This window comes from Chenopodium album, chromosome 5 (genome assembly GCF_948465745.1).
Source record: "Chenopodium album chromosome 5, dcCheAlbu1.1, whole genome shotgun sequence".
In the NCBI taxonomy this organism is placed as follows: domain Eukaryota; kingdom Viridiplantae; phylum Streptophyta; class Magnoliopsida; order Caryophyllales; family Amaranthaceae; genus Chenopodium; species Chenopodium album.
In genome coordinates, this window is record NC_137838.1 from 75,123,650 (window position 1) to 75,146,801 (window position 23,152).

Here is a 23,152-nt window from a genome sequence, read left to right on the forward strand (position 1 = left end):
GAACCCCATTCACGCCGGCGACAGACAACCAATCACCCCTAAACATCGCCGGCTTTGTTGTAACTAGCACCAGCACACAAACCTAGAGGTGATCAACATTGTCGCGACCCGCTAGCCCGACCCGAAAATAGGGTGGGTTTGGACAAGCTTAAAAACGCAATTTTAGTTAAAAAGTCTGAACCCGGCCCGACAAGCCCGCTACTTTTTTACGGGTTTGGGCACGAGAAATTGTGGTATGGCCCGGCCCGACCCGACCTGAATTTTAATCACCTCTACACAAACCCCATCCCTCACATAGGTGCTGCACCAATCCCGTGCCAAATAACCGAGGCCAAAAAGACAATCGAATTGACGGTCGATAAAATTGATCCGAGAAATTCGACGAGGCCGTCTTTAGGACATTATCAGGAAGATTGAGAAATTTAAGAGGTTCCGAGGGTGGGGGAGGCATGTTGGGGGGTTTTATGTGGTGGGGGAGGGGATTTTTATGGGTTTCGGGTTGGTGTATTTGGGTTTTGAGGTGGAGTTTTGGTGGGGGTATTGGCCTATGAGGGCATGAGACGGGGGACCATGGCTGGGCTTTTAGGAGGTGGTTGTTGGATTGGTGGTGCTGGGGTTGCGTGGCTGAGTGGGGCTTTTTTTTTTTTTTTAATAACCTGGGTGGGGCTTTTGAAATTTTTTTTAATAATTTGTTTTCAACTAATCATGTGGTGACATGTGTCAATTAAATTAAAAAAAATTACATTATTATCCGATCACGGATCACTTGGGATTATTTTGAGCAAATAATTATTAAAATTTGGATAATTTAAAAATAATTTATAATTGCAAGTATTTTGGACGAACAAGCAAAAATTGGATGGTTTTTTTTTTTATTTTTTTTATTTTTTTTATTTTTTTTTATCAATTTTTCCGAAAAAATACGAAGTCGTAACACTCAAAATATACGGAGGGATTATATGGCCGGGGATCTTAAAAGAGTGTTTATGACCCAAGCCCACCAACAAAGAAAGGAACAAAAGTTTTAAAAAAACCGAGCCTCTCAAGTCTCAACCACTCTACTTAGTTCCAGTCAACATAATCCGGCGAGCCACGTCCTACTCCGGCGATAATGGAAGGTGGGGTTAACAAAGATTTGAGCAACTTGAAAACGCCTTCCACTGATGAAGAATTCACTGATGTTCTTCTCCAAATTCGTGCTTCCAAAACCCCTGTAATCAATCTCCTTTACTTTCCCTTTTCTTCTATTTTTCTACTTAATTTTTATTTGGGATGAAGATGAGTGCATAAATTAGAAGTGGGTTTTTGTTATTTAATCGGAAATTCTTCGTCTAAAATTCTGCCTATGTTTAATTGCAGGCAGTAATCAATTATGGTGCTTCTTGGTAAGTTTGATTTTTTTTCCAAGACTATATTTTTGCATAAATTTTTTGTATTGAACAATGTAATACAGTACAATATTCTAACTTGCCTTTGATTATATTAAATTTATTCATTTGGGAAGCTAACTTGTACTCATATGTGATTTGGGGTGATTAGTATGTTATATACAAAGCACTAATAGTATACAAGTTTTTCTTTTCTAAGTTGGTCATTGTTAATAGTTGCCTTTGATTAATTTAAATTTATTCATTTGCGAAGTTGACTTGTATGTGATTTGGGTTGATTAAGTCTGTGGTATACGAAGTACTATATAACCCGTCTTACACAAGATTTTGCCTTGTAAGTTGGTCATTGTTATAGACTGATTAATAGGCTAGAAGAATTTGAAACCAAGGGAATAATTGTTGCTTTCAAGTTTACTTTGGTGACCAATAATTGATGTAGCCGACCCTACAAAGTGGGAGGTCAGTGAGGTTTGGTATCTTGATGCAATGAACTATGTTTGGAGTATTGAACTTGTTGGTCAAATTGAACTATTTAAGATACCATTTTCTAGGTTGGATTTGGTGTAACTAATTAGGTTTTCATTACAAGTACATGTAATTTACGTCTAATTGAATGAAAGAAAGTGATTCTGAGAATAATGTGAGCAATAATTGACTTGAAGTTGGATACTTTATAGTTTACATATGGATTTGGATGTGCCATTCGTGGCGGATTCCATGAACGTCTTCTCAAGGATTTGTGTTTTGAATTGGCAAATAATTACTTTGATTGGTTTTAATCATTTGTTGTGTTTTAATGTCTTAAGATTAATATTTACTTGATGTATCCTGTTATAACTTCAAGCTGTTTGTAGCATCATATGCTTCCGGCATGTTTGCAGTCCTGTGATTTTTTCCTGTCAACGTAAACTATACATGGTCTACTCACCGGATGATCATTTATGTGAAGTTAGCCGGTTTAATTTTAAGAAGTTTCAGAGTAGACTGATAATTAATCTTTTTCAGGTGCCGAGTTTGCAATCAGATCCTGCCTGCATTTCAGAAGTTCAGCAAAGAGTTCCCAAAGCTTTCCTTTGTTTATGCTGATATAGATGAGTGCCCTGAAACCACTCAACAGATACGCTACACTCCTACATTTCAGTTCTACCGCGATGGTGAGAGGGTGGACGAGATGTTTGGAGCTGGAGAAGAACGGCTTCGTGACCGTCTTTGGTTGCATTCATGATTTTAGTTTTCCCCTCTACTGTACCTATGGCAAAGGACAAGCCTAACTCTGTAACCATGTATTAGCCAAAAAAATCAGCTTTCTTGGAAAATTTGAGAAGCATGTAAATGTAGTTGGATATTTAAATGTAGATGATGATTATTTACCCTGATGTTGCTTTACTCCTATAAACACCTGTATTTTTTTAGTTGTTACTGATAGATAGCTCATAGCTTGGATACATCATTGAGTAATTGTTTTTATCACTTATTAGATCACATATTTGACTGATTGAGGATCTATTCTGATATGGAAGTTGTGAAATACTGAAATTACTTGACAACTCGATCTATGTGATCCTTGCGACTTACAGATACAATAAACCTTTAATGAATAGTCTACCATTATCACAGTGAACTAGTGGTACTCCACAAACCAGTTATTTCTTATATGAATGGCATATTAGTTTTAGGACTTTGACCAGTGGAGGGTATCTGGTTTCACTGGCTATCAGTTGGGTTGACAGAAAAATAATTAGAGACTTGGACTTCTAACACTGTTTAACTGGTTAAGGAAAATAGGAGGCCTGAGCTCTAGCTTTAGATTCTCGTTCTAGCCCAGGCCAGCATTGGCTAAATATTGATCTGCACAAAGCCTTGCCATCTGATTGGTGTTTATAACTTGTTTCAGAGTCGGCAAGGATCCTGCTCAATGAATTTCATCAAATATGAAGCAGCAGTCTGAGGTGCTGATGATCCCTTCAGTGAAACATAACTGATAGAGTATAAAACATATTCCTGGGCCTCAACCATCAGCTTAAGCTTTTGGTTGAATTGGTCCTCTAACAATAACCTCAACATTGCTACTTAAAAATTGAAAAAAAAAAAAGATTATTTTTGTTTGTGGTGCAGTAAACTTCATGGTGCAGAAGGTGCACAATTGGCTTATTTTACGGCAGAACCTAACAATTCATGTCAGCATTTATTAGTTTATATTCGACAGCACATTAGATGAGACCCTGCTGAGATATCTAGAGATTGATTAAGCAAGTATATAGTCATCGTGAGAAGCCGTAGGCTGCAACATACACTTGATCCACCCAACCCACCTTGACATCAAGAAGCCTCCTGAGAATAATGGGGAATTCGGTGATAACGCAATATCTGACATAGATCTCCAGCATATCTGCAGGTAGCTGAATATAATTCCTCTTTTCAGAGAAGTTCTTGAAAGGGAAACTGGTGACATTCATTTCGTCTTATGCTCCCATTTCCTAGAGGTTTCTGTTCATTATATGCGTTGTTTGCTCTTTTGGAAAATTGACTTAGGAACTACAAGTTTCTCTCTTTTTTTTTTTTTTTTTTTTTCCTCTTTTGTAAAGTGTTTCTTCTGGAATGTAAACTTGTAAAGTAATAATGAGAAGATTCAGAACAAAATATGTGTAACTGAGCATAAGGCTGTCACCACCTTTGAAAGGACTTTTATTATATAATAGATATAAAAGATTATGGAATGACTGTTACATTCAAATGTCAAAATTCATCAACTACCTTTCTATGTTGTACATGTTAAAAGAGAAAGGCATCTTTTGTGGAGCAAAAAATTAAACTTATGAGAGGGGCGATCTAATCAAACCAGAAATTGAGTCAATAATTCACATTTTGGTATAGGAACAAACACCGACGTGATTGGTGTATGCTGAATGCTTTTCATACATCTTCTGACAAAGGGAAGAGCTTTTCAAGCATGTTATTAGACAGGATCCTGTTTGGGTCCAATTCCTTTCGTGCTTTGTTGTATGCATCCACAGGGAAACGCTTCTTTAACCTTGCTTGCAAATCTGGGAGCTCTTCCTTGTTCTTTGGAATCTAAGAATCACACAAAAGATAAGAAGTAAATGCCTATTCTCTGATGGATCATGAGAATTCTTCAATAGTTTTGATTATGGAGAATATGAGATCAAGAAACTTTTCATTAGACAAGGTTAAATGTGCTCAATACCTCAATCTTTGCCCAATGTTCATAAGCAGAGTAAGGATCCCACAGCTGATTTTGTGTCAAAGATCTGTAGTGAAAGAATTCATCTGTTATTATCTTCCTCTGGCGAGGATCCATTGTTGGGAGGTACATAATGATACCAACCTGAAACACAGGTCGAAATGTTTAGGAACTGCATTCAGAATAAGAAAATATAACTTACATTTCCATTCTGCCTCACACTATACATATCCGTCCAACTAAAATGATACTCCAAAGAAACATAATTACTCCCACTATTCCCATCTAAGTGATTAGCAAGGTTATGCACACAACTTAAGAACTATTTGTTGCGATATGAAAGGTGACAGGTATTGCACTGGTAAATAGGTACATTACATGGACAGAAAATTGTGTACTGGTTTTCTAAAAGGGCAAAGTTGCCTGAGAAAATAAATGGAGGGAGTATTTGGTTGTTCAGCATGCTATTCTTTGGTTCTAGGTGTAATGCTACTTTAACCTTCAAAACACATCCTCTCCATCTCCTCAGTTCTCCCAAACAGTAGTCTGTGCTGGGAAAACATAAAGATGTAATGGTTTAGCTTGCAAAATACATCAATAAAGGCTCCAAAAAGGTCTATTAAACAAGTGAAATTAGCTATGTCAATCAAATAAATATCATGCATTCAACTTCAACTATGACTTCATAATTTTCAGAAGAATTTACTGATGATTTCTAAAAAGTGTCTGAATCTAGAAACTTTAAGAAGCAAATTCCAATATACAAGATCAGCCTTTAATGTTTATGATGAGCATTTCCAGATTAATAAAAATTTAATTAAGCAAAACGCAATCAGAAAAAATTAAACAAAAATAACAAACCAAAGAGATTACCCAAGAAAATATATCATCATCTGATGAGCTTGATGCTGGACTCATAGGACTCTTACTCCTAGCTGTCCATCGTTGTTCAATAGGAGAGGGTGCAGGAATTCCTTCCTTCTCTATCAGCTGCTTCAGTTTCTCAACGTACTCAAGGTCCTTCATGCTAGGCTTTGCTAGGGTTCCAGCAGGAAAACATGTCTCTGAGACCCACTGCTGACCACCACAATCAAAACCTAAGATTTCATCACTCCAGCCCACTCTATAACCCTCTGATTTCTTCCAGAATTCAGCTTCAGCTTGATTCACTTTGATGACATGCTCTTCATCCACAGGATCTAAAGCAATAAGTCTGTCTCTAAGCTCCGTAAATGAAAGCTCATTTATTTCTGGATCATTCTCTGCAGGAGATACTCTGCAGAAATCATGACTTCATGAGAGCTGTTGCATTGCTTTACAAAAAATTACCAACAGAACACAATGAACTGATGTAAGGGGGAGGGGCATATTAGGTAGTGCAATATAATTCAGTTTGTAGTGTCTTGAGGAGGAAGATAAGGGAGTGATTCAGAGGAGTAATACTAAACAAGAGACGATTAGAAAGGGATTAGCATGTTGAATATTGATCAAAATTGTAGGGTTAGCATAGTAAGATAAATAAGGAGAGAATCATCTCTCAAAAGTGGATTTATCATTTACTTGGCTATATTTACAATCATCTCTCAAAAGTGGATTTATCATTTACTTGGCTATGTTTACAGTTTATAATCAATCAAACTCCACAGCCTTGCTTTAGTTGCTTAATAATGCATCGCTAAATTCAGTCCATAGCTATGCTAACAAAGATGTAGGTGTCCATAGTTTAAAGTTTTCCGGTTAAAACTTTGATGTGAAAATATACAAATATACTACCTCCGTTACAGGTTATGTGCAACGATTAGACATTTTCCCTCTCTACTTTATGTCAAATCGTTGCACATAATCTGTAACAGAGGTAGTAGAAGGAATCAAAAGCTGCAATATGTATGAAAGATGTGCCAAGCCATAAAATAACAGAAAAAATTAGTTAATTTTCATATCCTGACAGCAAGGCAAACAAGAGAGACAACTTCCTGAGACATGGTAATCTGATAGCATCAAACAAGGCACTTGATAAAACTTCTTATCTGAGTAAATTTGAAATGACAAGAGTATAGGTGGCCGCCTTCTGATAAAGACTACAGTACTATGCATATAAAAAAAATACCTATAATTCTCCAATGAATTCTTGTACAGATCTCGTACATGTTGAAGCGCTTCATCTTTAGTATATTTAGGTTTGAAATTCTTTGGACGTCTCCACTTTGATACAGGATTGCATGTCACAACAACAACAGAATCCGTGTATGGGATATACAGGTACTTTACATGCTTATTTTCAGAGAGTAGTTTCCTGCAATGGGAAGCAAATACAAGTTTATTTCTAGTGAATGATAACACCATAGTCACTTTTACTTCTATAATATGTCATAGGCATAACAGAGTAAGCAAAGAATATTTTCTAAACTTTACAACTACAGCCAAAGCGAGCACTACCATAAGAAAGGGGTTGAAACTTGAAACCAATCATATACATCACTGCAGTTCATTGGTCAAGGTTTGTGTCTGCGTGCTCATATCTGTCCTTCCCATACCTAGCTTTGGTAATGTGAAAAAACTTATTGTTTTTAGCAACACCCCTTAGAGGCGTTGTTGGATGCTCTTACCAGTTTAAATGTCCACACACCTAGAAAAACAGCTAACAGTTTCACTATAAGGACCCCTACAATTCTACAACTTATTATATTGTAACAAATCAATGCATGCGTTTTAAGATGATGGATAGGTAGATCTATTTATAAACAGTAAAGTAGCTTCAGGTTGAGAAGCAACTTCATAGGAAATGGCAACAGCACTAACATGAATTAAAGAAGATACATTCACATGGACACCTTGGTAAACAACACTAAAGTAGTAAATAGATACTATATTCTTATCAGAATTGGCCATTAGACTTAAGAGAGAGAGGAAATGGGAAGAAAGAAGATTTTAAATGATTATAAAGATAATGATAAAGAATTTTTCTTTAGTGCAGTTGCAATAATAAATAAAATCTCAGAGAAATTACTTGTGATTTTTCTTTATCTCATCCATATTAGAGATGTAGGTGTGCTCCACAAGCTCCTGCCTATCAACACACTGAAGGGTGACTTCAGCTACTACTCCGAGTCCTCCAAGACCAACACGAGCAAGATAAAACAGCTCAGGGTCTTTCTCTTTTGAGAGCTCTATAATTCCCTTGGCAGGAGTGACCAATTTCATGGCAATAACTTGCTCATCAATAGGTGGCAATTTTGCACCAGTACCATGTGCACCAACCTATAACCACTTAGGTGTTAGAAAGTAGAAACAAAGCTAGTTAGGAGGGGAATGCTTACACTATATTATACCGTGTTTAAATTTTTATATTCTACAAATGACACTAATGAGATGAAGCAAACCTAGAGCACCCCAATTCCCACCCCCCCCAAAAAAAAAAATATCACTATGATTTCCCCCACCCCTTGTATTCCAGAAATTTTCTATTTCTGTAAACCTGAAAATAGACCAATTCCTTGCCTTGTGTTTCACAATGACAGAATACATGAGAGCTGTACCGAGCAAGAACAAGACACCAGCAAGATAAAGAGGATACAGTGATACACACATTTCACATCATGAGACAGAAACATTGTCTAATAATTCACAGCCTCCTTGCAGCCAAACACATCATAGTTTCCATCTTGGTTTGTCTCTCTCTCTTTTTTTTTTTTTTTTTTTTTTTGAAAGGAAGAAATAGGATTTCATTAATAAGAGATAGTCAATCGGCACTTACAAACAATTACTAAGAAATCTAAAATTCTAACTCAATTATATAACACCTTAGAACTAATTATACCGCAGATTCGGTCAACAATCACCTTAATAAAAAAGTTCCATCTTGGTTCTCCCTTCTTATCGTCTCCTTTCTTCAAGGAATGCATATTCACTCAATGTTTTTTTTTTTTCAAACTCCCTTCATACAAATACACTATTAGTTAGTTCCTACTAAATATGCTCCTTATTATGTGTCAAAAGACATACACCACAACTAGGGTTTAATTTACAGCATATAAGCTATAAAGGCGAGTGTAGATTGGTATGACAGAGGTCTAATAAGTACACTGATCTTTAAGCATCCTGTACATAAATTTGAAGATATATGCAGGCATTTACTTTCAATGCCAAAACTGAAGGTAGCTTAATCACCATAGAATCATACAGTCATAAAAACGGTTGAACTCGAGAACTAAGCCTGGTTTTGCCACATTCTATTACTGATCAGCTAGATATTCTCCTTCTCCAAAACACAAATGTTAACAATGCTAAATTCACAAAATTTGCCAATGTAGTACCAATTAGAACCAAACACTTTAAGCTTTCTTGCACATAATCCAATATTATATTCCCAGGCTCCCCTCATAGCTACAACTTCTTTCCGCTATACACCTTAAGCTATAATAAAATCCAGTAAAGTTCAAACTTGCTCCTAGAATTCCCCTAGAGATTTGTATCACAGTTTTCCTGCTAAACCTTCTGCTAAGTCATAGTTTCATCACCTTAGAGCATATGTCTCACACCTAATTCCTAAATGGTTTATTATTAGGAAAACGGAATAGATAAGAGTCTCCATTAATCACACAAGCACATTTCAAAATAAGTTCAATACATCACCCGATATCTATGATCAAAACCCGTCTACATCATTGCCCTTCAAGAAGTATAGTCTCTAGTCTCTCTACACACTAAACCCAAAAGTAGAAACAAACAAAAATCGAAATCAAGCAAACCCAAACACTCAAACATAACAACAATACAACAAAATCAAATGACATTCAAAAAATTAATCAATCAATCAACCAAAAGTAAGAAGAAAAACCTGAAGAATGCCACCAATCTGCTGCTCCCTAATAGAAGCAAAATTCTGCAAAGTAAGCCCAAAATCCTTAATCTGATCAACAAGCTGCTGAACTCTAATCCCAGCTTCAACTCTAACAGTCTTCTTCTCTTTATCAACTTCAATCACCTTATCCATCAACCCCAAATTGACCATCCCAGCCCGAGAAAGCCCAACCCCATTTGGGGAAAGACCCGACCCAACAGGCCGAATCTTCTGGGACTTTTGATGGGCTTCATTAACAAGCTTTTCAAGGTCCGAAATCGATTCGGGTTGAAGGAAATTCCGGGTATGAACTTCATGGGTACCACTCCAATTAGAGATGGTATGAAGATCATCAGGAAGAGGGGCGTATTTGAAGAGTTGGGCTTTTTTGTGCTTGGTATTTTCAGGGAGAGGGAAGGAGTAGTAAGTTCCGACGCCGCAGCCGAGGAGGAGGAGTGCGTAGCCGATGTATTTGCGGGTTTCGGCGGCGGAAGAAGAGGAGGTTGTGTCGGAGGAGAGAGAAGAGAAATGGCGGGAGGTTAAGGAGGAGAGAGAATTGGTGTTGTGCCGGTGAAGGTGGTGGTGGTGGTGGTGGTGGAGGAGGTTGGAGATTGATCGCCGGAGATTGGTTGCTCGGTGCATATTGAGGGTGAAGGAGAGACAAGTAGACCACTACACTTGAGTGTTGACACAAATGGTGAAGGTTAAAAATGTAGTTTTGGGGGACTTTGGCAAATTTGATTTTTGTTTTTAGGAGTAAGGACCCGGACCCCATTAGACCTTAATGCTCGTGGTTTTCTTGGTTCGGTATTTACGGGCGGAATACTGAGGATAAGACCTTTGATTGTGGTAATATGGGTATAAAGTGAATAGCTAGCCAATTACAACAAACCAGACTTGATTTTGTTGACCGTTAAAATGTAAATAGCTAAATGGAAAATTGATGTAGTATTAATTTTAATAATTTCTAATTGGTATTAATAATATTATCTTTTGACGAGTTATTGATTATAAAATTCCTAAATCAATATGTATTGGACTATTGGGTCTATAATTGCCCCCGTTAGTTTCTCATAACTTAAAGTTCGTTCTTTTATTCAAAAAAAAAAAAAAAAAAGTACAAAGCTCTATGTGCATTCTAAAAGCTTGAAAGGACAATGTAAAGATGAAAATAAATCATGCATATGTATTACACCCAAATCAAAATTTTGTTGACTTTTGTTGATTTTAACTTATTAACGAAAGTTTGACCAAAGTTTGACATAATCAAGGGTGGTCTGATCTCATCATAGACTGGCAAGTACAATACATGGCCCAACTAAAGGCTCATAAAGTCATAATCTAGAAAGAGCCCGGCTTGATTTCCGTTAGAGTTATTTTAAAAAGAAAGTTTTGACGTCAAGAGGTGGAAAATGTCTAATTGTTGAAGGAAACTAAGACCTAGATCAAATTTCTAAGGGATTTTTGCTTGTATAGACGATGAATCACAAAAGAAATGACATCAACGAATCAACCAACAAAAGCATTTCATTTTCTTTACGATTTCTTAGTTTTTGGCTTAGTAGCCAAGCGAAGCCAAGCGATAGGTTAGGATTTACTTAGCATGTATTGAGCATTGTTCGATTATTCCAATTGTATGAACATGGAGGTAATCTTCTCCTCTTGTGGCACAATTGTATGTAGCCCTTACTTTATCTTTCAATTAATGGTAATCATTTGCATCCTTTGTTTATGTTAATCTTTTCATTTCTTTGGTAGTTAAATTCTTGTTTAACTTCTTCAAGGATCATATCTTTATTTGTTTGTTGTTGTTATGTTAGCGAGGTTATCAAAGTATAATCTATAATAGTAAGGGCATTCCCTTAATATCCAAGAATAGAAAAAAGGGTATTTAATTTGTTGGTAAAGAATAATATTTACCTCAACAATGTGTTTATAAAATATAACAGAGGGTTTATTTGAAAGCAATGCAATCTAGGTTTGACATATCACTATGAATAGATAGTTGATTAAAGGTGCCAATTCGGGTGCTCGAGTCGAGTTCAATGAAGTCAGATCGAATTAGGTTAAATCTATTTTAAAATTAGATTTATGCTAAATTTATTGTGTCCAAACATGTTGATATATCTTTATTTAACTTTTTTCAAGTCGTTTTCAAATCAAGTCAGTCGGGTAGGTTTTTAACACCTCTATAGTTGATTAACTTCTGCGTAATTATGTCAATGTTAATCCGTACTTGTTTCTGCTAACAATCTTAAAATTAAATGGGTTCACTTATGAAAAATGACATTTTATTTTTCACAAAAGAATGTGTATGACAATATTTAGTATATGTATATTAACTTATTACTCTTATATATATTGCACGAGGAGAGTATCTTAATGTTCCATTTTTAAACTTTATTTTTTTTTCCTATTCAAACTCCTCTAGCTTTCCTCTAAAAAATAAAAATGAAACCCCAATGATCTCCTTGGAGTTTAGGCAGCACAAACCCTACCTTTAGTAAGATCCATTAATTTAGTTTTAATTACCTTTATTTCGGTGCCTAACTTTAGAACTCAATTGACACCCTAAGGCCCCGTTCTTTAGAGCTATGCTCTGCTCTGCTTCAATCTGCCCTACTCTGCTTAAAAATAACACTCAATATTGAATTATTATAGTAATAATTAATATTTAATAATAATAATAAATAATTAATATTTAATAATAATAATTAATATTGAATTATTATTATGATAATAATTAATAATAATAATATTATTATTATTATAAATTAATAATTAATAATAATAAATAAATAATATTTAATAATAATAATATTACTAAAAATTATATTTAATAATAATAATAAATAATAAATAAGTAATATTTAATAATTAAAATAATAATTAATATTGAATAATAATAATAATAAATAATTAATATTTAATAATTATAATAATAATAATTAATATTTATTAATAATAATAATAATAATAATAATAGTAAAAATAATAATGATAATAATATTTTCTCAAAAAAAAATTAATGACAATAATAGTAATAATATTACTTATTATTTTTATTAATATTAATAATAATAATAATAATAATAATAATTGATTTTTTATAATAAAAATTAATATTTAAAGATAATAACTAATATTTAAATATAATACTAATTATTGATTTTTAATAATAATAATAATAATAATAATAATAATAATAATAAAATAATACTTACTAAATATTATAATAATAATAATAATAATAATAATAATAATAATAATAATAATAATAATAATATTTAATAATGCGATAATATTAATAGTTGTTGTAGTAGTAGTAGTAGTAGTAGTAATAATAATAATAATAATAATAATAATAATAATAATGAAATCTGCTCTGCTCGGTTCTGCTTCAATCTGCTCTGCTCTGCCCGGAAGCTCAAAAGAACAGGGTCTAACTGAGTAATGAGCTAATGTGAATCAATTAATTATATCTAAATAATGATTTGTGAGTTTTTTTTTTTTTTAATTTCAACTACTCCCTATTATGTAAAAAGAAAGGGGCTTCGTTTTCCAATAGCATCAAGCCATCAATGGAGGAACAAAATTTTATTTCTTTAAGACATGAAATTTACTTGGATAATTGACGATTAAGGGACCAAGGCTAATCTTAGCACCAAGGATAATTGATGAATCATGTTTAGTTACCTTTTTTGGTACTTAAAGGTGGAATGTTGCTCTTGTTTATAAATTATAACTAGTGTATGAGGGAGTGGTTTAGTAGATTCTATGGTCAATTGATGTGTGGAATAATGAAGGATTAAATTTGTTTATTAGTTCTCAAATTAGATTAGATGTGGATTTTGAAATTATTGCTCTAAAAAGACCCCTATAATTTAAGAGCAGCATTTCAAAAGGAAATTTTGGTGGAACAACTATAATCTCCCTTCAGTGAGACAAATAGGTATTAAATTAAGTCCTAAGTGATCGTCTTTGCACATTTTAACCTTGACAATGTCTTCTTACTAGACCTTTCACCTTTAGTCCTTGTGTGAAGTTCTTTGGTAACCCTTACTAAGTTTAGAAGTTTAAACTCTACATATATTAAGTATTAGTAAAAAAGATTAAGTAAAAATAAAATAAGTATTTTTTTAAAATTAATTTTATTCAATACTAACATCTTTTTATCCTATAAAGTTATTTCACAAAGTCTTATATGAGGTTGGCCAGCCACTTTAGAGGTTGTACTTTGCTAGTGTAATGGGGGTTACTTGGTCAGTATTAAAGGGGTTACTTTGTCCTTGTTATAGAGTTACTCAATCAGCGTTATAGGGGTTACTTTGCTAGTGTAATTGGGTTACTTTGCTAGTGTAATGGGGGTTACTTGGTCAGTATTAAAGGGATTAATTAATCATTGTTATAGAGTTACTCAGTCAGTGTTATAGGGGTTACTTGGTCGGTATTATAAGGGTTACTTAATCAATGTTATAGGGTCACTTTAAGTGGCTACACATTGTGACCGGCCGCACACAAGACGGGCTGAAATTATTTATTCTTAAAAAATATCTTAATTTCACTTATTTGGTATTATATGTGGCATGATTATATTTAAATTGCATGATACTTGTTGAAAAGCTAGAATAACAATTGTCACTATCTCATGGTGGGATTAATATCTTAATTTCACTTATATGTGGCATGTTTATATTTAAATTGCATGATACTTGTTGAAAAGCTAGTATAACAATTGTCACTATCTCGTGGTGGGATTGTAAATATATATTGTATCAATATTTAAGAGAAACAAATGGTGGAAATAATATATTATATTCATCTAATTGATTTTTTTACTTTTCGTTAGAATTTTAAGGGAGGTGACAAGCTATTAGTAGATTAACTAACTGAATTAATCTATATTGTCTCTAAAATCACGAGTTTTATATATAATATAGCCTAACTCAAGACTTAATTAGTATTCATCACACTTAAATATTTTGTCAATCCTTAATCAAATATTATTTTATATGATTTAATGTCTCTAAAGTCTAATCCTAATACAAATCAAATATTATTTTACATGATTTAATGTAAATTAGCAAGAAAGTTAAAATAAAATATGAAACAAAATATATAGAAAAATTCAATTAACCTATTATACTTGCATTATTCAATATGATAGCAAAATGCATCAAACTTCTAAACATGAAAAAATAGATTACTCAACAGAACAAATTTGGTGCATATCATAAATCAAATTAAAACCCTTACTTAAAATAGAATGCAAACCATAATCTTATTCTAATCAAATCTAATAAAACTACTAACTAGCTTGATGTTCATACTCTTTTAACTGCCTCATCTTCATCTATTTGGTCTTCTCCATCAAATGTAGTCTCTCTTTCCAATCTATGGCTAGCTTCTAAGAAAGTAGCAGGTTTGTACCACTTAGCAAATAACACATATATCACAACATCAATCGCAGTAAGCGTCATAATAAGAAAATAAAACCTATCCACATGTCCGTGATTCAAATTGGAAGGAATCCATCCTAGACTGTCACCTCTCGCTGTGATTAACATTACCATATGAACTAATAGGCTACTAACATAATTTCCAAAAGACATGGATGCCATGCAAAGCGAGCTGCCAAAAGATTTTATCCCATCAGGAGCTTGTCCATTGAAGAACTCAAGTTGCCCAACATACATAAAAACTTCTGAGGCACCCACAAGAACATATTGTGGGATTTGCCATAACACGCTCAAAGTACTTTTTTCCTCATGATTTATAACTCTTTTAAGACGTTCAATTTCTGTAATTCCAGCGGCTACCATAGCTAGCATACCAATAATAAGTCCTACTCCCATTCTTTGGAGCTCAGTTAATCCCTTAGGATTTCCACTTAATTTTCCAAATATAGAGACGAGGATATGACGATATATGCCCGTACAAATGAGGACACTACAAATGTCGAACACAGACATGCTTGCTGCTGGGAGGTGGAAATTGCCAATTTTTGTGTCCATGGCATCGCCTTGTTCAACAAAGAGTGAAGCCATTTGAGTGAAAATGACCGAGTATATGATGGTGCAAAGCCAAAGAGGGAGGAGTTTGAGGACACATTTGGCTTCCTCAACTTGTGTGACCGTGCAAATATGCCATGCATTTTTTGGTTCTGATGTATCTTCACGAGTTATTATTGCCGCCTTATCTAAAAACCTGTCATTAGTGTATATAATTAATTTTTAATGAAATACCAAGGATAAAGAAAAGTTTTTTACTTCGTATGTTATAAACGCCAAATAATCTGTATTTGTGTACTTTCGATTAATTAAACATAACTAACTAGTCAGCTCAAGTATAAAAATATACTCCGTACCAAGTAGGAGTACGAATGACTATATGACCCTTCATTAGCACAAAGGAACCCTACACAATAAATATTTGTACGTCAAAGCACAAAATTAATATATGCCATAATGAAAAGAAAAATAAATCATACAATATGACATACTAATAACATTACTAAAACACTAATAAGATACATTTTTTTTTTTGAAACCAACACTAATAAGATACATTAGTATATTATTGAAAATTTCCAAGTATTTTTGTTAATCAAATGTGTTCAATTTTATTACCCTGCTTTTTCTTTTTTTTTTATTAATAATCATAAACAATCCTTTATTTTTATTATTCTTTCTTTTTTTCTTTTCATAAATGGGTAGTTAATTATTACTAGCTTTTTTTAACAGGAAACACTTGTTAATTGTTATTGTACCATTAATTTAATAAGAATTTTATGCTAAAATTGACCCCTAAGTATGAAGTCCAATCTAATAGCCTCTTGAATTATTATTTTTTTCCCTACAAACATATTTATCCAAATACTACAAAAGTAAGAGAGCTTGTATGTTTACCCAAAATATTCCGAGTGAACAATCTTCCTTGTTCCTTTGATTGCGGACTCAGAACCTCCAACTTCATAGAGCTCATTTGGATTAGAAACTTTGATATTACACTTCCTATAGGCAGCAACAAACACTTGAGCAACGCGCGGCAAAGGGTTGCCGCACGCTTTAATGAACCGGTAGCCGGGTGTTCCAACCACAAAGAGAATAACTCCCAAAAGAGCAGCAGCAAATGATACCCAAAATCCAAGAGTCCAATACCCATTATCCTCATAATACACCAAAACAGTGTTGGAAAACAATGAGCCACAATTTAGTGCAAAATAGAAGTAGCAAAAGAATGCTGCTTTAGAAGATTCTCCTTTTGGGTCAGAGTCATCAAATTGGTCTGCCCCAAATGTTGCACATGTTGGTTGATGTCCTCCGTACCCCAATGCAACCATATAAATTGATATGTAGAATATTATTTCACCAATTACTGATGTTTCTTGACACACCAATTTACCATCACCACAACCTTTTGGATCCAACAAGAATAGCCATGATGTCAATGAAAGTAGCACCAACCCCTAACAAGGAAAAAAAAAAAACATGATTTGCATGTCATTAGATTATGAAACGAATTAAGACTTTAATTTACATTTTTTTTTCGTGTAAAGAGAGCTGCAAAAGCAATGATGTAGACAAGATTTGATCTCAAGTCTTGGGTACCACCTTTAAGACTTTAACTAACTAAGCAAGCTGACATCTACACTAATACACTACATTTAATTTACTACATGCACCTGTATATATTAATGTATATACGCTAATCAAGATGATTGGTATTAGGTGAATTACAAAATAGATTAAGAAAGTTTAGTAGCATACCAAGAGAAGAATGAGTTGGAAAACAGTGCAAGTGAGGAAACGACCCCAATAAGAGTCACTAAGAAAGGCTCCAACAAGTGAGAATAAGTAAACAGTGCCAGTCCACACACTAACATTATTAGCAGCAACAGCATTCTCTTGTCGTAGTACTCTTGTTAAGAACAATACCAAGTTCACACCAACCCCAAAGAATGCTAGTGTTGCTAATGCTTGGTTTGCTGCATACAAAAAGAAAAAATATATATAAATTACACGAGTATGGAGTATCGATATATGTTTGTATAAATGTAGATCATACGAAGATATATATACTTCCTCTGTTCCCAATAATCAGTGAAGATATACAAAGCGAGAAAATAAATAAATACCTAAAACTAGAATTGCCGATTTCCATCCTCCTCTTTTCTTCTTGAAGGAAGGTGCAACTACATTTGGTGGACTAATAGGAGTAGCATTTTCCCTTGAATTGTTGTCATCATCATCATTGTTGTTAATACAACTTTTAAATCCATTGTCTGCCTCTTCACGTTGTTGAATTACGTCTTCACTTCTCTGTTTACAAATTTTCATAGAAAAAAAATTGTTCTATAAATGACTAAAATGATAAATGAGAAAATCATTTATGAGCTGCCACGTGACATGCATAAAACATTCCAATATATCCCTATGTTGAAAATATAAATAACTACTCCGTAATTCCGTATTATATAAGCTCTTCGGACTATTCTATAGTCGAAAATTAGCAGTATATATATTATAAATTTATAAATGGCATGACAACTTTTAGTTAACTTTTCCAATTTACTCTTAATATTCTAGCGAATCCTTGTATAGGTAAGGTATACGATTTTGTTTCGGTACGACAAAATGAAACTACATACTAACCTTTTCAGCCATTTCATGGATGTGGCTGGGGGAACTTGTTCCTGCCATTCGGAATTAATCCTGTGAAGAAAAATTAACGACAAATAAATTAAGTCCTTAACTATGTTTCACAACTTATATGCACGCATTAAGGAAAATAAATCTATTATTAGAAAGAAAAAGTATATGCGTTCTAAATCCTAAAATGTGACCGAAAGTTTATGATAAAACTAGCTAATTAGTTACTTGGTATAAATCTAGATTTTCTATCATAGTATAAACTAGATCCTAAAATAAATCTAGAACTTATATTTGGTGTAAATCTAGAACTTATATTTGGTGTAAATCTAGATTTGTTCATTCATATAAATGATCTTACTTTAACATCCTACATTTTATTTATTTGACAAAACATATCGAGCAACTAAACTATAGGTGGCATAAAACTAACCAAAAAAAACCAAATTTTAACCAAAGGAAGTACCTATTTTTTGTTAGCGCAAAGGAAACTCGAGTAATCTCGTAATGAAGAAGAATCACTCTGGTGATGGAGATGATAATAACTCGAATTGACAACAAACTTGTTTGAATTTAATCACCCCTACTAATATCCTCAATGCAATCACTCCACCTGCTTCGATTCCACTATGTACAGACCCAATAAATCCTATTGTCATTTATGGGTACACCTTTTATTTTTATATCAAGAAAGAAATATCCTTATAAAAATTTCTCTTACTAATTAAATATCCTAAGATTTGTTGGAAAACTTTTAACAAAAAATAGGTTTTTGTTTTGTTTGATATAATTTGTGTAAATTATGAATGAAGTTTGTTATACTTATAGAGCTAGTTTCCTAATTTGTATAACAAACTCTCCTAACATACTCCCAAATTTTTTCTGAAAAAATCAAATGTAATGTAGGTGATTAATTATTTTTGGTTGGATTAAAGTTTAACTTTTTTATTATAAAAAATAAAATATACTCGTAATATTTTAAATATAATTTCTATTTTTAGAATGTTATTAGTGTATTTATGTGGTAAGGAGTTACACTAGTTTCATTTATATTTAAAAAAAAAAAAAAAATCTTATCAAATAAAAAGTTGTTATAGATTCAGTCAATCCCTCATATTAGCATGTTTAAAAAAAAAAAGTTGTTATAGATTCACTCAATTTTTTTAATTATTTATTTATTTATTTTTTTTTTAAAGGAACTCAATCCCTCATATTAGGATTTAATATGGTCAGTGATATATGCTACTTTAGAATTCTTTATATCTCATAATAATATTCCAAAATTGCATATAATACAATCCGAAAGTAGTACTTCTTTTAAGTTCATTTTTGAAAAATTTAGTCAAACAAAATTGATTTGGTAGAAAAACAAACAAAATGTCATATCAAATGAAACCAATTATGTATTTTCATCTAGATCTTAAGTACTTTCGGTCACATTAATCGTTCCACAATAAAGCTTAATAGGCTGTCTTTCTATAAGCCTGCATAACATAGAGACCAACAGCCATGATTATTGTCACTTGTCATGATTTCTTATAGAAACAAGTAACCATAATGTGAAGTACAAAATCACGGTAACATTTGACGAGGAAATAAACTGATTGTCTACTATAAATGAGTCGTAAATTACAATAGTGCCAAAGGCAAAGAATGAAGAACCAAAACCACGTACTAACTACTAAATATGAATACAAAGTACACTTTATACTTTGCAGGAGATGATGCCTTAAGCTCTTTTACATGGGGCATTATAATACATTACACTGTATCTTATAGAGCTACATGTTCTCTAACTTTTATGACTGGTTCTTTTTTATCAAGTCTTTGGCACAACATATTGACTCTCAATACATGCGCTGCTCCCTAGATGCCCACCTTTCTTCATAATCATACCGCCCAAGAGATAAGGACATGGAAGGAAGCTCAGTCAATTTCAAAGGGTCCGGTTCGATCCCATAATCAGTTAGAGGTCTATTTTCAAGTACATCATCATGACCTTTCACAAATTCTGGGATCTCAACCTCGCCTTTTTTTACGTCATCCCAGAGGTACTGCAAGCGGCTGACATACTTGATTTTCCAATACAAGCTGAAAAACAATTCAAGTTAAGTTTTTATTGAAGCAAAGTGATACAAATAGCAAGCTGATGCAATTTAAAAGATTGATCAACATTACACAAAACATGCTATAAAAACTACTCATATAATCTCAAATAGAAAAATGTATTTAAATCAATAAGAAGTAGAATAAACAAGTAAATACGTAGTATTATACTTTGGTATATAAGATGGATGCAAGAAGCAATGCTGAGCTGAACATTTTCTTGACAAGGTATCAAGTTTAACTGTCTAAATACTTGTGCAATTTCAAGGCATTCATTTGTCACTGCTCCAACAAAATATGATATCAGCTCCATTTCACGAAATCTATAGGCTAATAGGCCAAGTCCAGTCCAGGGCACACAACTTGCAGCAATAGTACAACCCAAAACATTCAAAAAGTTGCACAAAAAATACAGAGTAGCTCTAGTATAACTTCACTACTATTCCCATTTAGATAACTTGTTACTCTCTTGTTCAATTTGGCCATCAATATCACATGAATGCAGTCAAAGACCCTAGATAATATACACTTACAACTTTACAAGCCAGAACCAACAAGCAGTAAGCAATTCAAACTACATAGAAAATATTCCATTAAATAAAAATCAAGGTCTGTAAAAAATCACAATTCAACCAGTTGACACTTGCCCCCATGCTCACAGGTGAATCGACAATATATTTCAAAGAAAACATTTAAGCCTCAATGCATATGCATTTATGCAGTGACACAAATGCAGTACATGAGCTAGTAAGCATTCTGGTAAAGTAAGCAAAGCATTAAACAGAATACTCACTTTCCGCTCAAGAACAACCGTCCAAGTGTTGCAAATGCAAGCCTTGACCGAAGACCAGGGTGAAGAAAATAAACAACTTGAAGTCTATCTTTAATTTCAGCTGGGAGGTCCTCATAAATCCATCGCAAGATGGTCATTCCTGGGGAATTATCCTCCTTTTGTACTGTAGTATGCATATAAACAATTCCAAATGGCCCCTCAGGTAATTCTGTGTAGATTTTGTAGAATACATACTTCTTCAATCGTTCCGAATCGATAACTGGAGCTGAAAAAACCATTGCACACACGAGCTAGTATCAGAATACTCGAAAATAAACCAGTGGAAGAAATTCTCCACATTGTGATTGGTAATCTATCAACACTCAGTGCAAGCAATACTAGGAGAAAAATAACAACCTTTCCTTAAACTTAGTTGTATTAGTTGAATTTTCATATAATAACTGCAAAACCAATTTTACTGCTAAAGATTTTACATTGGACTTCTGAATTCATGATATATAAAGCACTTCAACACCATGAAAAAATCAAATATATAAGCACAAGTAAACCAATTGGCATATCATGCTCTCGGGAGTATGATCTAAATATCGGCCAATCGTCTATCATATACCTTGAAGAACATCATTATAAGGAAACTTTAACAATCATAGACCCTAGAAATCAAGAATCATAAATTCATAATCATACAACAATCAGGAACTTTACCAAATGCAATGAAAAATCCTGCAATCAACAATAAAATGGATTTATAATAAACCCTCTAGAAGTTCATCTCAATCAATTCATAAACCCCAGAAATCAAAATTCATAATAAAAAAATATCATAAACAATACTAGATGCAATGAAAAATTATGCGATCAACAATAAATAATCCCCTGAAATTGAAAACCCCTAAAAAGTTCATCCTAATTCATCAACCCTAGAAATCAAAAATCATAAATTGAAAAAAGGATTACCAGGAAAGTATTTTCCGACGATGCGAAAGATACGATTGCCAGATTTATCGGAGCCTTGAAGACGGAAGAAATCACGAGCTTCGAGATCGGAGAAGTCTTCATCAGCGAAGTAGGAAGGACAATCATGCCAAGTTTCAGTGGGATTTTCAGAGGAATCTAAGAAAGGTCGAGCGTCAACTCCTAAGTCTGAAGCTAATACAAATACTGAGAAGTCGTCTTCTTCATTTGCTGTTGAATTGTCCATTGATGAAGGATATGAAGCTTTCTTTCTCTCTCCTCCTATTCTGTGTATAAAAAAGAGAAGGGTGGCTGATTAGTCTAAAAGCTCAAACTGTCTTGTCAAGTTTGTGATTACGGGCAACTCGTGCGTAACATACAAATTATGGTGATTAGACGACCTCTTTACTTTAACAGATTACATATAAGATACTTGTATTTCCTCTGTGGCAGATTTCAAGGCTATTTTCGATTCTTTTTCAAGCTTTTAATAAAAAAACTAGTGTGTGTCCCGGGCGATGCCCCGCCCAAATTGCTAGTTTGTACTTCTTTAACTTGATAATTATGTTCAAGTGTTGTATAGTTAGTGTGTGATTTGGGCGTTGTCCCGGACGTTACGGTTTTTTTTTACTACATATGTATTTATTTTCTAATCTTGTGAAAAATAAATAAATTAAATAAACTCTAATTTAAAAGGAATATATAATGTTAAATATAGAAATTTAAAACACAAATAAAAGTTGGTGGAGATGGTAAGTGTGTAACACTTATTTGTGTGAGGTTGAGGGTTCGATTCTTAATAAAACCATATTTTATTAATTTTGTTAAATGAAGTCGCAAGCTTACGTGTTGCTGACGTGGCATTATGACATGTTGTCATATACGTTGAAGAGTGCCACGTGGCACCGTTCCTTTAAAAGGAACGCCTTTTAATATATAGTATAGATATATATCGGGAAGGAAATTGAGTAGTAGAATATGTTGTCTCTTTCGGCTATGCGACTCCGACACATCAAGATATAGATTCATTTTTGAATTAGCAAATTTTCTTATATTTTACTCCTATAGATAGTTTAGGTCATGATCTTGCCAGAAGATGTACCTAAACAGCTAAACTCCTCATTGTATCTAAAAAAAAAAATTCTCTATTTCTTAATAATAGATATTTACATTATAATTTCAGTTGATACAATTAGGTTCAATCAAGTCTCGTTGTCA

General features: G+C 33.4%; 4 protein-coding genes across 4 annotated transcripts; 1 reads left to right on the top strand and 3 right to left on the bottom strand.

The window, feature by feature from the left end:
• Nucleotides 1-993: 993 nt before the first annotated feature.
• LOC145631074 (thioredoxin-like 3-3) lies at nucleotides 994-2,764 on the top strand. Its single transcript, XM_081683174.1, has 3 exons — nucleotides 994-1,213; nucleotides 1,360-1,385; nucleotides 2,394-2,764. Exons 1-3 carry the CDS (start codon nucleotides 1,112-1,114, stop codon nucleotides 2,611-2,613), a joined length of 348 nt encoding a protein of 115 aa, XP_081539300.1. The 5' UTR covers nucleotides 994-1,111; the 3' UTR covers nucleotides 2,614-2,764.
• A 1,286-nt stretch (nucleotides 2,765-4,050) lies between these two features.
• On the bottom strand, nucleotides 4,051-10,144 carry LOC145632300 (L-galactono-1,4-lactone dehydrogenase, mitochondrial-like). The gene is made up of 6 exons (XM_081684639.1): nucleotides 9,428-10,144; nucleotides 7,598-7,848; nucleotides 6,698-6,883; nucleotides 5,464-5,866; nucleotides 4,594-4,734; nucleotides 4,051-4,460 (listed from the first exon to the last, which is right to left on the bottom strand). The coding sequence occupies exons 1-6, from the start codon at nucleotides 10,070-10,072 to the stop codon at nucleotides 4,302-4,304; spliced, it is 1,785 nt and encodes a 594-aa protein (XP_081540765.1). The 5' UTR covers nucleotides 10,073-10,144; the 3' UTR covers nucleotides 4,051-4,301.
• A 4,610-nt stretch (nucleotides 10,145-14,754) lies between these two features.
• LOC145633165 (protein NRT1/ PTR FAMILY 7.1-like) lies at nucleotides 14,755-18,132 on the bottom strand. Its single transcript, XM_081685444.1, has 5 exons — nucleotides 18,085-18,132; nucleotides 17,568-17,751; nucleotides 17,200-17,417; nucleotides 16,339-16,898; nucleotides 14,755-15,637 (listed from the first exon to the last, which is right to left on the bottom strand). Exons 1-5 carry the CDS (start codon nucleotides 18,130-18,132, stop codon nucleotides 14,755-14,757), a joined length of 1,893 nt encoding a protein of 630 aa, XP_081541570.1.
• Nucleotides 18,133-19,591: 1,459 nt separating this feature from the next.
• LOC145632301 (uncharacterized) lies at nucleotides 19,592-22,317 on the bottom strand. Its single transcript, XM_081684640.1, has 3 exons — nucleotides 21,938-22,317; nucleotides 20,981-21,245; nucleotides 19,592-20,172 (listed from the first exon to the last, which is right to left on the bottom strand). The coding sequence occupies exons 1-3, from the start codon at nucleotides 22,179-22,181 to the stop codon at nucleotides 19,929-19,931; spliced, it is 753 nt and encodes a 250-aa protein (XP_081540766.1). The 5' UTR covers nucleotides 22,182-22,317; the 3' UTR covers nucleotides 19,592-19,928.
• Nucleotides 22,318-23,152: the final 835 nt, after the last annotated feature.

Excerpts from the sequence above, each read along its gene's own strand:
- LOC145633165 (XM_081685444.1), bottom strand. The coding sequence starts at position 18,132 with ATGGCAGGAACAAGTTCCCCCAGCCACATCCATGAAATGGCTGAAAAG. Across the intron at positions 17,752-18,084 it reads TCCATGAAATGGCTGAAAAG|AGAAGTGAAGACGTAATTCA; the intron begins GTTAGTATGTAG and ends ATTTGTAAACAG. Across the intron at positions 15,638-16,338 it reads GTTCACTCGGAATATTTTGG|GTTTTTAGATAAGGCGGCAA; the intron begins GTAAACATACAA and ends CACTAATGACAG.
- LOC145632301 (XM_081684640.1), bottom strand. The coding sequence starts at position 22,181 with ATGGACAATTCAACAGCAAATGAAGAAGACGACTTCTCAGTATTTGTA. Across the intron at positions 21,246-21,937 it reads CGTCGGAAAATACTTTCCTG|CTCCAGTTATCGATTCGGAA; the intron begins GTAATCCTTTTT and ends TGGTTTTTTCAG. Across the intron at positions 20,173-20,980 it reads CGGTTGTTCTTGAGCGGAAA|CTTGTATTGGAAAATCAAGT; the intron begins GTGAGTATTCTG and ends ATTGTTTTTCAG.
- LOC145632300 (XM_081684639.1), bottom strand. The coding sequence starts at position 10,072 with ATGCACCGAGCAACCAATCTCCGGCGATCAATCTCCAACCTCCTCCAC. Across the intron at positions 5,867-6,697 it reads AATTCATTGGAGAATTATAG|AGTATCTCCTGCAGAGAATG; the intron begins GTATTTTTTTTA and ends TGATTTCTGCAG. Across the intron at positions 4,735-5,463 it reads ATGATGATATATTTTCTTGG|GTTGGTATCATTATGTACCT; the intron begins GTAATCTCTTTG and ends CCTGTGTTTCAG.
- LOC145631074 (XM_081683174.1), top strand. The coding sequence starts at position 1,112 with ATGGAAGGTGGGGTTAACAAAGATTTGAGCAACTTGAAAACGCCTTCC. Across the intron at positions 1,214-1,359 it reads TTCGTGCTTCCAAAACCCCT|GCAGTAATCAATTATGGTGC; the intron begins GTAATCAATCTC and ends GTTTAATTGCAG. Across the intron at positions 1,386-2,393 it reads ATCAATTATGGTGCTTCTTG|GTGCCGAGTTTGCAATCAGA; the intron begins GTAAGTTTGATT and ends AATCTTTTTCAG.